Raw genomic sequence first — 15,835 nt, 5'->3', positions numbered from 1 at the left:
CGACTCGTCCGTCTCTGACGCCGTCGTTTTTGTTTTACGGATCTGTGTCGACGTCTGTGAAACGCCAAGAGATTCACCTCCACAACACCAGGAGGCGACGAGTTACACCTGGAGTTCGTTTTACAAAATGAAGCGGGAAAATTTAGAAAAGGAAATGACCGTCTGCGTCGCTTTGATGTGTAGTTAGAACATTTCTGAGGCGAACGTTGGTCGACGAAAACGAACTGAGGACGAGGTTCACGACGAATCTGATGCACGACCATAAACTGGACTTTAGAACTTTACACACTCATGTTTGAGCAGCTCACAGTTTAAAACACCAGAATCACTGCAGCCTCAGATTTAGTCCTGGTCCTGGTCCTGGTCCTGGTCCTGGTCTTGGTCCCGGTCTCGGTCCGGTCTTACCCGTGTCTCTGTGTCTCTGTTTCAGACCTTCATCGTGTTGAACAAGGGCAAAGCCATTTTCCGCTTCAGTGCCACGTCTGCCCTGTACCTGTTCAGCCCCTTCCACCCGGTGAGACGCCTCGCCATCCGCGTCCTGGTCCACTCATATCCTTTCACAATAAAACACCAAACATACAGGTAACCCTTTCACAATAAAACACCAAACATACAGGTAACCCTTTCACAATAAAACACCAAACATACAGGTAACCCTTTCACAATAAAACACCAAACATACAGGTAACCCTTTCACAATAAGAGTCTGAAGAGTGTGTGTAAGGGGGGGGGTCTGTGTCTCTGTCAACAGATCATAAACATCAACAGTAAGAGAAACTAAACCAGGACTAGACCAGGACTAAACCAGGTCTAAACCAGGTCTGTTTTGGTTCAGTTTGGTCTCTGGTCGTTCGTCTTGATTTAGTCCTGATGTGGATTAGTATTGATCATTTTGTCAATAAACAACAGAAAACAAACTTAAGACTCCAAGACCATGAGACCTGGTTTAGACCTGGTTTAGTCCTGGTTTAGACCTGGTTTAGATCAGGTTTAGTCCTGGTTTAGACCAGGTTTAGTCCTGGTTTAGTTCTGGTTTAGTCCTGGTTTATCCTGGTTTAGTTTCTAGTTTATCCTGTTTAGTCCTGGTTTAGTCCTGGTTTAGTCCTGGTTTAGACCCCAGGTTTAGTCTGGTTTAGTCCTGGTTTAGACCTGGTTTAGTCCTGGTTTAGTCCTGGTTTAGTCCTGGTCTGTGGTCAGTTCTATTTTCATTTGCTGTTGTGACATTTTGTTCTCGTTGTGCACAAGGGTTTATTGCACGTGCACGAGGCCTGACTGTGTGTGTGTGTGCACGTGTGTGTGCACGTGTGTGTGTGTGTGTGTGTGTGTGTGCACGTGTGTGTGTGCACATGTGTGTGTGCATGTGTGTGTGCACGTGTGTGTGTGTGTGTGGAGCCAAGAGCATTTGGAGGCAGGAGCGTGCACGTGTGTCCAGGGGCGTGCACGTGTGTCCAGGAGCGTGCACGTGTGTCCAGGAGCGTGCACGTGTGTCCAGGGGCGTGCACGTGTGTCCAGGAGCGTGCACGTGGCTGGTATCTGCTGCTGTCAGATCAGAGGCGTCTAAGTGCTGAAGTGTGACACGAGTCCTGTCCACACCAAGACCAAGACCAGGACCAAGACCAGGACCAGGACCAAGACCAAGACCAGGACCAAGACCAGACCAGGACCAAGACCAAGACCAGGACCAGACCAGACCAGGACGCACCAGGACCAAGACCAAGACCAAGACCAAGACCAGACCAAGACCAGACCAGACCAGACCAGGACCAGACCAAGACCAAGACCAAGACCAAGACCAAGACCAGGACCAGGACCAAGACAGGACCAAGACCAGACCAAGACCAGACCAGACCAGGACCAAGACCAGGACCAAGACCAACCAAGACCAAGACCAAGACCAGACCAAGACCAAGACCAGACCAAGACCAGACCAGGACCAGACCAGGACCAAGACCAAGACCAAGACCAGACCAGACCAGGACCAGGACCAGGACCAAGACCAAGACCAGGACCAACCACCAAGACCAAGACCAGGACCAAGACCAAGACAGGACCAAGACCAGGACCAAGGACCAGACCAAGACCAGGAGACCAAGACCAGGACCAGACCAGGACCAGGACCAGACCAAGACCAGACCAGACCGACCCAAGACCAGACCAAGACCAGACCAAACCAGGACCAGGACCAGGACCAAGACCAGAGGACCAGGACCAAGACCAAGACCAGGACCAGACCAGGACCAGGACCAAGACCAAGACCAAGGACCAAGACCAGACCAGGAGGACCAGGACCAAGACCAAGACCAAGACCAAGACCAAGGACCAGACCAGACCAAGACCAAGACCAGACCAGGACCAAGACCAGGACCAGGACCAGGACCAAGACCAGACCAGGACCAGACCAAGACCAGGACCAGGACAGACCAGGACCAAGACCAAGACCAGGACCAACCAAGACCAGGACCAACCAGACCAAGACCAAGACCAGACCAAGACCAGGACCAGACAGGACAGACCAGACCAGGACCAGGACCAAGACCAAGACCAAGACCAAGGACCAGGACCAAGACCAACCAAGACCAGGACCAGACCAACGACCAGACCAGACCAGGACCAGACCAAGACCAAGACCAGGACCAGGACCAGGACCAAGACCAACCAAGACCAGGACCAAGACCAACCAGGACCAGGACCAACCAGGACCAACCAAGACCAAGACCACCACCAGACCAGACCAAGACCAGACAGACCAGGACCAAGACCAGACCAGACCAAGACCAGGTCCAGGACCGAGGATCAGAGACTGGGGACCAGGACCAAGTCTAGTTCAGTCCACACAAGACCAAGGACCACAGACCAAAGACTGGGGGAGCCAGTTTAGACCTGGTTTAGTCCTGGTTTAGACCTGGTTTAGTCCTGGTTGAGTCCTGGTTTAGACCTGGTCTAGTCCTGGTTTAGTCCTGGTTCAGTCCTGGTTTAGTTCTGGTTTAGTCCTGGTTTAGTCCTGGTTTAGACCTGGTTCAGTCCTGGTTTAGTTCTGGTTTAGTCCTGGTTTAGTCCTGGTTTAGACCTGGTTTAGTCCTGGTTCCTGGTTGAATCCTGGTTTAGTCCTGGTTTAGTCCTGGTTCAGTCCTGGTTTAGTCCTGGTTTAGTCCTGGTTTAGTCCAGTTTTAGAGACACACAGAGTCACTTTGTGACATCATCGTGTGACTCTGTGTTTTTAGTTTAATTTTCACTGCTTCACTCCTCAGTGCACGTTGGCTCGTGCGCGCGGCTCGTGCGCGCGGCTCGTGCGCGCGCTCGTGCGCGCGGCTCGTGCGCGCGGTCGTGCGTGTGGCTCGTGCGGCTCTGAGCCCAGTGAAGGTGTCTGTAAGAGGCTCCTCAAACTGACGCGTGATTGGCCGACAGCCCGGCGCCACTGGGACAGAACGCCGCCTGATTGGACGAGAGCCGACATGTGACGCAGGTGTGAACGAGAAGATAAGAGCGGGACACAGGCTCCAGAAGAGAACTAAACCAGGACTCAACCAGGACTCAACCAACTAGGACCAACAGGACTCAACCAGGACTCAACCAGAACTAAACCAGGACTCAACCAAGAACTAAACCAGGACTAACCAGGACCAGGACTAAACCAGACTAAACTAAACCAGGACTCAACCAGGACTCAACCAGAACTAAACTAGGACTCAACCAGGACTAAACCAGGACTCAACCAGGACTAAACCAGGACTCAACTCAACCAGGACTAAACCAGGACTCAACCACTAAACCAGGACTCAAACCAGGACTAACCAGATCAGACTCAACCAGGACTAACCAGGACTAAACCAGGACTAAACCAGGACTCAACCAGGACTCAACTCAACCAGGACTCAACCAGGACTAACCAGACTCAACCAGGAACTAACCACCAGGACCAGGACTAACCAGGACTAAACCAGGACTAAACCCAGGACTAGGACTCAAGGACTCCAACCAGAACTAAGACTAAACCAGGTAAACCAGGACTAAACCAGGACTCAACCAGGACTAAACCAGAACTAAACCAGGACTAAACCAGGACTAAACCAGAACTAAACCAGGACTAAACCTGCTCTAGAATAAGAATAAATCAGGTCTTAACCTAAATCTGGTCTGGACCAGGTCTAAAACAGGACTATGGTCCTCCTCCTCTTTCCTCCTCCTTTTTTCTCCTTCTTCCTCTTTTCCTCTTTTCCTCTTTTCCTCTTTTCCTCTCCTCGTCTTCTCTTCTTCTTCTCCTCCTCCTCCTCTCCTGGAGTGATTGACAGGTGTGGGTGTAATTACAGCTTTGCCCTCAGCGTGTCCCTCTCAGGCTCCTGTACACCTGTCATTATCCCAGCAGAGCCCCGCCCCCTCGCTCCACCTGACGCCACCGCTTCACCTTCACAACAACAGCCCCCAACATCCTGGTCCTGGTCCTGGTCCTGGTCCTGGTCCTGGTCCTGGTCCTGATCCTGGTCCTGGTCCGGTCCTGATCCTGGTCCTGATCCTGGTCCTGATCAAGACTTAATCCTGGTCCTGATCCTGGTCCTGATCCGGTCCTGTTCAAGACCTGATCAATTCCTGCTCTAGTCCTGGTTTAGTCCTGGTTTAGTCCTGGTTCAGTCCTGGTTTAGTTCTGGTTTTGATCGTGTTGCATCCAGAAACAGGAAACGTTCAACATTTTTGGGGGAAAATGATGAAGATGAAGTGGAGTTTTATTATAGAGACTTTCACACTGATGACATCACACTGATGACGTCACACTGATGACGTCACACTGATGACGTCACACTGATGACGTCACACTGATGACGTCACACTGATGACGTCACACTGATGACGTCACACTGATGACATCACACTGATGACATCACACTGATGACATCACAATTTACACATAAACATGACACAAACTGAACCCAGCGACTGGACAGACCTGAAGTTTGTGCAGGAGTGTCATTAGTGCGACGCTCTGAAGGGGGAGCGACTCAGCACAGAGAGGCTGAGTGTGTTGGGGTTGGTGCTCTGAAGGGGGAGCGACTTAGTTTGGAGAGGAGGGAGACTCAATAATAAACTTTTACAAAAGACCAAAAGGTAAAATGTTGATGTAAATCTGTGTAGTATTTGTACTTCATGACTGCAGTACTCTGTAGTAGTAGTAGTAGTAGTATTTGTACTTCATGACTGCAGTACTCTGTAGTAGTAGTAGTATTTGTACTCCTTGACTGCAGTACTCTGTAGTAGTAGTAGTAGCAGTAGTAGCTCCTGTATAGTTGTCTCCTTGACTGCAGTACTCTGTAGTAGTAGTAGTAGTAGTATTTGTACTCCTTGACTGCAGTACTCTGTAGTAGTAGTAGTAGTATTGTACTCCTTGACTGCAGTACTCTGTAGTAGTAGTAGTAGTAGTAGTATTTGTACTCCTTGACTGCAGTACTCTGTAGTAGTAGTAGTAGTAGTAGTATTTGTACTCCTTGACTGCAGTACTCTGTAGTAGTAGTAGTAATTGTACTCCTTGACTGCAGTACTCTGTAGTAGTAGTAGTAGTAGTAGTATTTGTACTCCTTGACTGCAGTACTCTGTAGTAGTAGTAGTAGTAGTAGTATTTGTACTCCTTGACTGCAGCTCTTGACTGCTGCAGTACTCTGTAGTAGTAGTAGTAGTAGTATTTGTACTCCTTGACTGCAGTACTCTGTAGTAGTAGTAGTAGTAGTAGTATTTGTACTCCTTGACTGCAGTACTCTGTAGTAGTAGTAGTAGTAGTATTTGTACTCCTTGACTGCAGTACTCTGTAGTAGTAGTAGTAGTAGTATTTGTACTCCTTGACTGCAGTACTCTGTAGTAGTAGTAGTAGTAGTAGTATTTGTACTCCTTGACTGCAGTACTCTGTAGTAGTAGTAGTAGTAGTAGTATTTGTACTCCTTGACTGCAGTACTCTGTAGTAGTAGTAGTAGTAGTAGTATAGTATATTGTACTCCTTGACTGCAGTACTCTGTAGTAGTAGTAGTAGTAGTAGTATTTGTACTCCTTGACTGCAGTACTCTGTAGTAGTAGTAGTAGTAGTAGTATTTGTACTCCTTGACTGCAGTACTCTGTAGTAGTAGTAGTAGTAGTAGTATTTGTACTCCTTGACTGCAGTACTCTGTAGTAGTAGTAGTAGTAGTAGTATTTGTACTCCTTGACTGCAGTACTCTGTAGTAGTAGTAGTAGTAGTAGTAGTATTTGTACTCCTTGACTGCAGTACTCTGTAGTAGTAGTAGTAGTAGTAGTATTTGTACTCCTTGACTGCAGTACTCTGTAGTAGTAGTAGTAGTAGTATTTGTACTCCTTGACTGCAGTACTCTGTAGTAGTAGTAGTAGTAGTATTTGTACTTCATGACTGCAGTACTCTGTAGTAGTAGTAGTATTTGTACTCCTTGACTGCAGTACTCTGTAGTAGTAGTAGTAGCAGTAGTAGTAGTAGTAGTATTTGTACTCCTTGACTGCAGTACTCTGTAGTAGTAGTAGTAGTAGTATTTGTACTCCTTGACTGCAGTACTCTGTAGTAGTAGTAGTAGTAGTAGTATTTGTACTCCTTGACTGCAGTACTCTGTAGTAGTAGTAGTAGTAGTAGTAGTAGTATTTGTACTCCTTGACTGCAGTACTCTGTAGTAGTAGTAGTAGTAGTAGTATTTGTACTCCTTGACTGCAGTACTCTGTAGTAGTAGTAGTAGTAGTAGTATTTGTACTCCTTGACTGCAGTACTCTGTAGTAGTAGTAGTAGTAGTAGTAGTAGTATTTGTACTCCTTGACTGCAGTACTCTGTAGTAGTAGTAGTAGTAGTAGTAGTATTTGTACTCCTTGACTGCAGTACTCTGTAGTAGTAGTAGTAGTAGTAGTAGTATTTGTACTCCTTGACTGCAGTACTCTGTAGTAGTAGTAGTAGTAGTAGTAGTAGTATTTGTACTCCTTGACTGCAGTACTCTGTAGTAGTAGTAGTAGTAGTAGTAGTATTTGTACTCCTTGACTGCAGTACTCTGTAGTAGTAGTAGTAGTAGTAGTATTTGTACTCCTTGACTGCAGTACTCTGTAGTAGTAGTAGTAGTAGTAGTATTTGTACTCCTTGACTGCAGTACTCTGTAGTAGTAGTAGTAGTAGTAGTACTCCTTGACTTTGTAGTCCTTGACTGCAGTACTCTGTAGTAGTAGTAGTAGTAGTAGTATTTGTACTCCTTGACTGCAGTACTCTGTAGTAGTAGTAGTAGTAGTAGTATTTGTACTCCTTGACTGCAGTACTCTGTAGTAGTAGTAGTAGTAGTAGTATTTGTACTCCTTGACTGCAGTACTCTGTAGTAGTAGTAGTAGTAGTAGTATTTGTACTCCTTGACTGCAGTACTCTCTTCAGCCTCTTCATCATGTGCACTATTCTGACCAACTGCTGCTTCATGGCCATGTCTGACCCGGCCTCCTGGACCAAGTACCTCGAGTGAGTACTGCAAATACTACAATACTCTGAATACTCTGAATACTGTGAATACTGTGACTACTGCAGATACTCCTCGTAACACTCGCCGATGTCCCTGCTCCTCAGATACACCTTCACGGGGATCTATACGTTTGAGTCCCTGATCAAAATCCTGGCGAGAGGATTTTGTGTCGGACCCTTCACCTTCCTGAGAGACCCATGGAACTGGCTCGACTTCAGCGTCATCGTCATGGCGTGAGTACGAACGCACAACGACCGCACAACGAACGCACAACGAACGCACAACGACCGCACAACGACCACACAACGACCGCACAACGTCCACACACGACCGCACACGACGCACAACGACCGCACAACGACCACACAACGACCGCACAACGCCACACAACGACCGCACCGACCGACGAACGACACAACGACACAACGACACACACACCGACACACAACGACAACGAACCGACACAACGACACACACGACCGCACAACGACCACAACGAACGACACAACGACACAACGACCGCACACAACGACAACACACAACGACCGCACAACGACCACAAACGAACGACACACGACGACACACAACGAACGACACAACACACACGACGCACAACGCACAACGACCGCACAACGACCGCACAACGACACACGACGACACAACGACACAACGACGACACACACGAACGCACAACAACGAACGCACAACGACCGCACAACGACGCACAACGACACGACCGCACAACGACCACAACGACCACAACAACGAACGCACAACGACACACACGACCGCACAACGACCGCACAACGACACAACGACACAACCGACACAACGACCACACACGACCACACAACGACACAACAACGACCGCACAACGACCACACAACGACCGCACAACGAACGCACAACGACCACACAACGAACGCACAACGAACGCACAACGACCGCACAACGACCGCACAACGACCGCACAACGAACGCACAACGACCACACAACGAACGCACAACGACCACACAACGAACGCACAACGAACGCACAACGACCACACAACGAACGCACAACGACCACACGACGAACGCACAACGCACAACGACCGCACAACGAACGCACAACGAACGCACAACGACGCACGACGAACGCACAACGAACGCACAACGACCGCACGACGAACGCACAACGACCACACAACGACCGCACAACGACCACACAACGACCGCACAACGACCGCACAACGAACGCACAACGAACGCACAACGACCGCACGACGAACGCACAACGACCACACAACGACCGCACAACGACCACACAACGACCGCACAACGAACGCACAACGAACGCACAACGACCGCACAACGACCGCACAACGAACGCACAACGACCGCACAACGAATGCACAACGAACGCACAACGACCACACAACGAACGCACAACGAACACACAACGACCACACAACGAACGCACAACGAACGCACAACGACCGCACAACGAACGCACAACGAACACACAACGACCACACAACGAACGCACAACGAACGCACAACGAACGCACAACGACGCACAACGACCGCACAACGAACCGCACAACGAACGCACAACGACCACACACGAACGCACAACGACGCACACAACGAACGCACAACGACCACGACGCACAACGCACACAACGCACAACGCACAACGACCGCACAACGACACGCACAACGAACGACACAACGAACGCACAACGACCGCACAACGACCGCACAACGACACACGACGCACAACGAACGCACAACGACCGCACAACGACCGCACAACGACCACACAACGACACAACGACCACACACAACGAACGAACACAACGAACGCACAACGACCGCACAACGACCGCACAACGACCACAACAACGACGCACAACGACGACACACACAACGACCGCACAACGAACACAACGAACGCACAACGACCGCACACAACGACCGCACAACGACCGCACAACGACCGCACAACGACACACAACGACAACGACACAACGACCGCACAACGACCACACGACCACACAACGACCACAACGACGCACAACGACCACACAACGACCACAACGACACACAACGACCACACAACGACACAACGACACAACGAACGCACAACGACCACAACAACGAACGCACAACGAACGCACAACGACCGCACAACGACCGCACAACGACCGCACAACGAACGCACAACGACCACACAACGAACGCACAACGACCACACAACGAACGCACACACGAACAACGACACAACGACCACACAACGACCGCACAACGACCACACGACGAACGCACAACGACCGCACAACGACCGCACAACGAACGCACAACGAACACAACGACACACAACGACGCACACGAACGCACAACGAACACAACGACCGCACGACGAACGCACAACGACCACACAACGACCGCACAACGACCACACAACGAGCACAACGACCGCACGACGCACAACGAACGCACAACGAACACGACGAACGACAACGACCACACAACGACACAACGACCACACAACGACCGCACAACGAACGCACAACGACGCACAACGACCGCACAACGAATGCACAACGAACGCACAACGCACAACGACACAACGACACACGACCACACAACGAACGCACAACGAACACACAACGACCACACAACGAACGCACAACGAACGCACAACGACCGCACAACGAACGCACAACGAACACACAACGACCACACAACGACCACACAACGACCGCACAACGAACGCACAACGAACGCACAACGACCGACACAACGACCGCACAAACGCAACGACACAACGACGCACAACGAACACAACGAACGCACAACGAACGCACAACGACCACACAACGAAACGAACGACACAACGAACGCACAACGAACAACAACAACACACAACCACACGACCACACAACGACCACACACGAACGCACAACGACCACACACGACCACACAACGAACACACAACGACCGCACAACGACCGCACAACGAACGCACACAACGATCCGCACAACGAACGCACAACGAACGCACAACGACCACACAACGACCACACAACGACCACACGACGACCACACAACGACCACACGACGAACGCACAACGACCGCACAACGAACGCACAACGAACGCACAACGAACGCCACACACGAACGCACAACGACCACACAACGACCACACAACGACCACACAACGAACACACAACAACACAACATGACAACAACAATAAACACACACACAACAGAAACACGCACAAAAACAAACGACGACAAAACGACAAAAAACACAAGAAAATCTGAGGAATAAAAGACGAGGAGGAGGAGCTGGTTCAAATGTGGTTCAGTCCTGGTTCAGTCCTGGTTCAGTCCTGGTTCAGTCCTGGTTTAGTCCTGGTTTAGTCCTGGTTCAGTCCTGGTTCAGTCTTGGTTTAGTCCTGGTTTAGTCCTGGTTCAGTCCTGGTTAGTCCTGGTTAGTCCTGGTTCAGTCCTGGTTTAGTCCTGGTTTAGTCCTGGTTTAGTCCTGGTTCAGTCCTGGTTCAGTCTTGGTTTAGTCCTGGTTTAGTCCTGGTTCAGTCCTGGTTTAGTCCTGGTTTAGTCCTGGTTCAGTCCTGGTTCAGTCCTGGTTTAGTCCTGGTTTAGTCCTGGTTCAGTCCTGGTTCAGTCTTGGTTTAGTCCTGGTTTAGTCCTGGTTCAGTCCTGGTTTAGTCCTGGTTCAGTCCTGGTTCAGTCCTGGTTCAGTCCTGGTTTAGTCCTGGTTCAGTCCTGGTTTAGTCCTGGTTAGTCCTGGTTCCCTGGTTCAGTCCTGGTTTAGTCCTGGTTCCCTGGTTCAGTCCTGGTTCAGTCCTGGTTTAGTCCTGGTTCAGTCCTGGTTTAGTCCTGGTTTAGTCCTGGTTTAGTCCTGGTTCAGTCCTGGTTTAGTCCTGGTTCAGTTCTGGTTCAGTTCTGGTTCAGATCTGGTTCAGTCCTGGTTCAGTCCTGGTTTAGTCCTGGTTCAGTTCTGGTTCAGTTCTGGTTCAGATCTGGTTCAGTCCTGGTTCAGTCCTGGTTTAGTCCTGGTTCAGTCCTGGTTCAGTCCTGGTTTAGTCCTGGTTCAGTTCTGGTTCAGTTCTGGTTCAGATCTGGTTCAGTCCTGGTTCAGTCCTGGTTCAGTCCTGGTTTAGTCCTGGTCTTGTCTAGGTTTAGTTTTGACTTAAATCCTGTTTTTTTAATGTTTTGAATATGACACAACCTTGGTTTAGTCCGGGTTTAATCCTGGTGCAGTTCATGTGTAGTCCCTGGTTTAGTCCTGGTCTAGTCCTGGTTGAGTCCTGGTTGAGTCCTGGTCTAGTCCTGGTTTAGTCCTGGTTCAGACCGGACTTCAGGACCTTCTCACTTTTCACTTTTAAACAGGTTTTATTTTGTTTCTTCCTGACGCTGCAGCGGTTTTTCATAATCCCAGTTTAATCCCCTGAAAGTCTGACGCCTAATCTGAGCCGCGCTGACGCCACGCTCTTATTGTGAAGGAGACACGCTCTTATTGTGAAGGAGACACGCTCTTATTGTGAAGGAGACGGGCTCTTATTGTGAAGGAGACACGCTCTTATTGTGAAGGAGACACGGGCTCTTACGGGCTCTTATTGTGAAGGAGACACGCTCTTATTGTGAAGGAGACGGGCTCTTATTGTGAAGGAGACGCTCTTATTGTGAAGGAGACACGGCTCTTATTGTGAAGGAGACGGGCTCTTATTGTGAAGGAGACACGCTCTTATTGTGAAGGAGACGGGCTCTTATTGTGAAGGAGACACGGCTCTTATTGTGTGAAGGAGACGGCTCTTATTGTGAAGGAGACGGGCTCTTATTGTGAAGGAGACACGCTCTTATTGTGAAGGAGACGCTCGGCGGGCTCTTAGGCTCTTATTGTGAAGGAGACACGCTCTTATTGTGAAGGAGACACGCTCTTATTGTGAAGGAGACGGGCTCTTATTGTGAAGGAGACGGGCTCTTATTGTGAAGGAGACACGCTCTTATTGTGAAGGAGACGGGCTCTTATTTTGTGAAGGAGACACGCTCTTATTGTGAAGGAGACAGGCTCTTATTGTGAAGGAGACACGCTCTTATTGTGAAGGAGACACGCTCTTATTGTGAAGGAGACGGGCTCTTATTGTGAAGGAGACGGGCTCTTATTGTGAAGGAGACGGGCTCTTATTGTGAAGGAGACACGCTCTTATTGTGAAGGAGACACGCTCTTATTGTGAAGGAGACACGCTCTTATTGTGAAGGAGACACGGGCTTATTGTGAAGGAGACACGCTCTTATTGTGAAGGAGACGGGCTCTTATTGTGAAGGAGACGGGCTCTTATTGTGAAGGAGACGGGCTCTTATTGTTGAAGGAGAGACACGCTCTTATTGTGAAGGAGACAGGCTCTTATTGTGAAGGAGACACGCTCTTATTGTGAAGGAGACCGGGCTCTTATTGTGAAGGAGACGGGCTCTTATTGTGAAGGAGACGGGCTCTTATTGTGAAGGAGACGGGCTCTTATTGTGAAGGAGACGGGCTCTTATTGTGATCTTATTGTGAAGGAGACGGGCTCTTATTGTGAAGGAGACGGGCTCTTATTGTGAAGGAGACACGCTCTTATTGTGAAGGAGACGGGCTCTTATTGTGAAGGAGACACGCTCTTATTGTGAAGGAGACTTATTGTGAAGGAGACACGCTCGTATTGTGAAGAGACAGGCTCTTATTGTGAAGGAGACGGGCTCTTATTGTGAAGGAGACACGCTCTTATTGTTAAGGAGACGGGCTCTTATTGTGAAGGAGACACGCTCTTATTGTGAAGGAGACACGCTCGTATTGTGAAGAGACAGGCTCTTATTGTGAAGGAGACGGGCTCTTATTGTGAAGGAGACGGGCTCTTATTGTGAAGGAGACGGGCTCTTATTGTGAAGGAGACACGCTCTTATTGCTCTTATTGTGAAGGAGACGGGCTCTTATTGTGAAGGAGACGCTCTTATTGTGCACGCTCTTATTGTGAAGGAGACACGCTCTTTATTGTGAAGGAGACACGCTCTTTTGTGAAGTTGTGAAGGAGACGGGCTCTTATTGTGAAGGAGACGGGCTCTTATTGTGAAGGAGACACGGCTCTTATTGTGAAGGAGAGACACGCTCTTATTGTGAAGGAGACACGCTCTTATTGTGAAGGAGACGGGCTCTTATTGTGAAGGAGACGGGCTCTTATTGTGAAGGAGACGGGTCTTATTGTGAAGGAGACACGCTCTTATTGTGATTTATTGTGAAGGAGACGGGCTCTTATTGTGAAGGAGACGGGCTCTTATTGTGTGAAGGAGACACGCTCTTATTGTGAAGTGAAGACAGGGCTCTTATTGTGAAGGAGACACGCTCTTATTGTGAAGGAGACACGCTCTTATTGTGAAGGAGACGGGCTCTTATTGTGAAGGAGACGGGCTCTTATTGTGAAGGAGACGGGCTCTTATTGTGAAGGAGACGGGCTCTTATTGTGAAGGAGACGGGCTCTTATTGTGAAGGAGACGGGCTCTTATTGTGAAGGAGACACGCTCTTATTGTGAAGGAGACGGGCTCTTATTGTGAAGGAGACACGCTCTTATTGTGAAGGAGACAGGCTCTTATTGTGAAGGAGACGGGCGGGCTCTTATTGTGAAGGAGACACGCTCTTATTGTTCTTAGAAGGAGACAGGCTCTTATTGTGAAGGAGACACGCTCTTATTGTGAAGGAGACAGGCTCTTATTGTGAAGGAGACGGGCTCTTATTGTGAAGGAGACAGGGCTCTTAACCTGGTGAAGGAGACAACCTGGTCTTATTGTGACAGCAGACGGGTCTACCTGTCTCTTGTTGTCCTGAAGTCCTGAAGGTCGGCTGATTAGATTGAGATTGATCAGTGATTGATGCTCGCTGATGGATCAGGACTCAGATCTGAAACAGACAATGAGACAAAAGGACCTGCTCCAGACCAGAGACCCTCCAGAGACCCTGTACAGACCCACCAGAGACCGACCAGAGACCGACCAGAGACCGACCGGAGACCGACCGGAGACCGACCGACCTGAGACCGACCGGGGACTGACCGGGGACTGACGGAGACCGACCTGAGACCGACCTGAGACCGACCAGAGACCCACCAGAGACCGACCGGGGACCGACCGGAGACCGACCTGAGACCGACCTGAGACCGACCAGAGACCCCGGTGAACCCAGACTCAGACCTGGTTTAGGACTGAAAGGTTCTGTTCAGTGTTTTTATTCAACTGTCAGATTTAAAGAGGAGGATATTTCGTCTCTGTTCTCACGTCGTTCCTCGTCACAAACACGTCTGAAGAGCTTTTAGAGTCGAGTGTGCTGTGAAACGCTCTGAAGGGGGAGTGAGGCAGCACGGAGAGCAAAAGGAGCAGAGACTCAGAGCGTCAAATACCTGAACCCTAAGATGTTTTGGGCGAGAATTTACTGTATTTTCTGGGCTATAGGACGAGCACATAAACACACACACACAAACACACACACACACACACAAACACACACAAACACACACACACACACACACACACACACACACACAACACACACAAACACACACAGAACACACACACACACACACACAACACACACACACACAGAACACACAAACACACACACACACACACACACAACACACACACACACACACAGAACACACACAACACACACAGAACACACAAACACACACAGAACACACAAACACACACACACACACACACACACACACACAGAACACACAAAACACACACAGAACACACACACACACACACAAACACACACAGAACACACACACACACACACACACACAACACACACAAACACACACAAACACACACACACACACACACACACACACACAGAAACACACACACACACACACAACACACACAAACACACAAACACACAAACACACACACACACACACACAGAACACACAAACACACACAGAACACACAAACACACACAGAACACACAAACACACAAACACACAGAACACACAAACACACAAACACACAGAACACACAAACACACAAACACACACGGAGCAGACAGCGACCGCACAGCGACACACACACACACACACACACACACTCATCACTCCACACCAACGAGGAACTGAGGAACAAACCGAAAAAGCCACGAGCGCAATGTGCCGCTTCTAGACACGACTGAACAACTGAGTCACTGTGAACACACCGACAATCCAGCGACAGACACTACTCCCTACACCAAAGATTTAAAATGTCAAAAATGACCGATAACAACGGACAAAACTGAAATTCCGTTTACCAAGATTAGAATTTCTGTCGAGATGAACGGAAAACTGTG

At 49.3% G+C, this 15,835-nt stretch overlaps 1 protein-coding gene across 1 annotated transcript in view; it reads left to right on the top strand.

Moving 5' to 3' along the window:
- LOC110167658 (sodium channel protein type 4 subunit alpha-like) overlaps positions 1–15,835 on the top strand; it is an 84,123-nt gene that overhangs the window by 6,568 nt on the left and 61,720 nt on the right. Inside the window, exons 3-5 of the mRNA XM_055151200.1 lie at positions 431–549; positions 7,375–7,464; positions 7,570–7,698. Coding sequence (XP_055007175.1) covers positions 431–549; positions 7,375–7,464; positions 7,570–7,698 — 338 coding nt within the window. The remainder of the gene's footprint in view (positions 1–430; positions 550–7,374; positions 7,465–7,569; positions 7,699–15,835) is intronic.

Source organism: Boleophthalmus pectinirostris, unplaced genomic scaffold (genome assembly GCF_026225935.1).
Source record: "Boleophthalmus pectinirostris isolate CB_2022bp ecotype Guang Dong unplaced genomic scaffold, ASM2622593v1 HiC_scaffold_15, whole genome shotgun sequence".
NCBI classification, from domain to species: domain Eukaryota; kingdom Metazoa; phylum Chordata; class Actinopteri; order Gobiiformes; family Gobiidae; genus Boleophthalmus; species Boleophthalmus pectinirostris.
The sequence above is the reverse complement of the archived record's forward strand: the minus strand, read 5'-3'. Positions and strand labels throughout refer to the sequence as shown.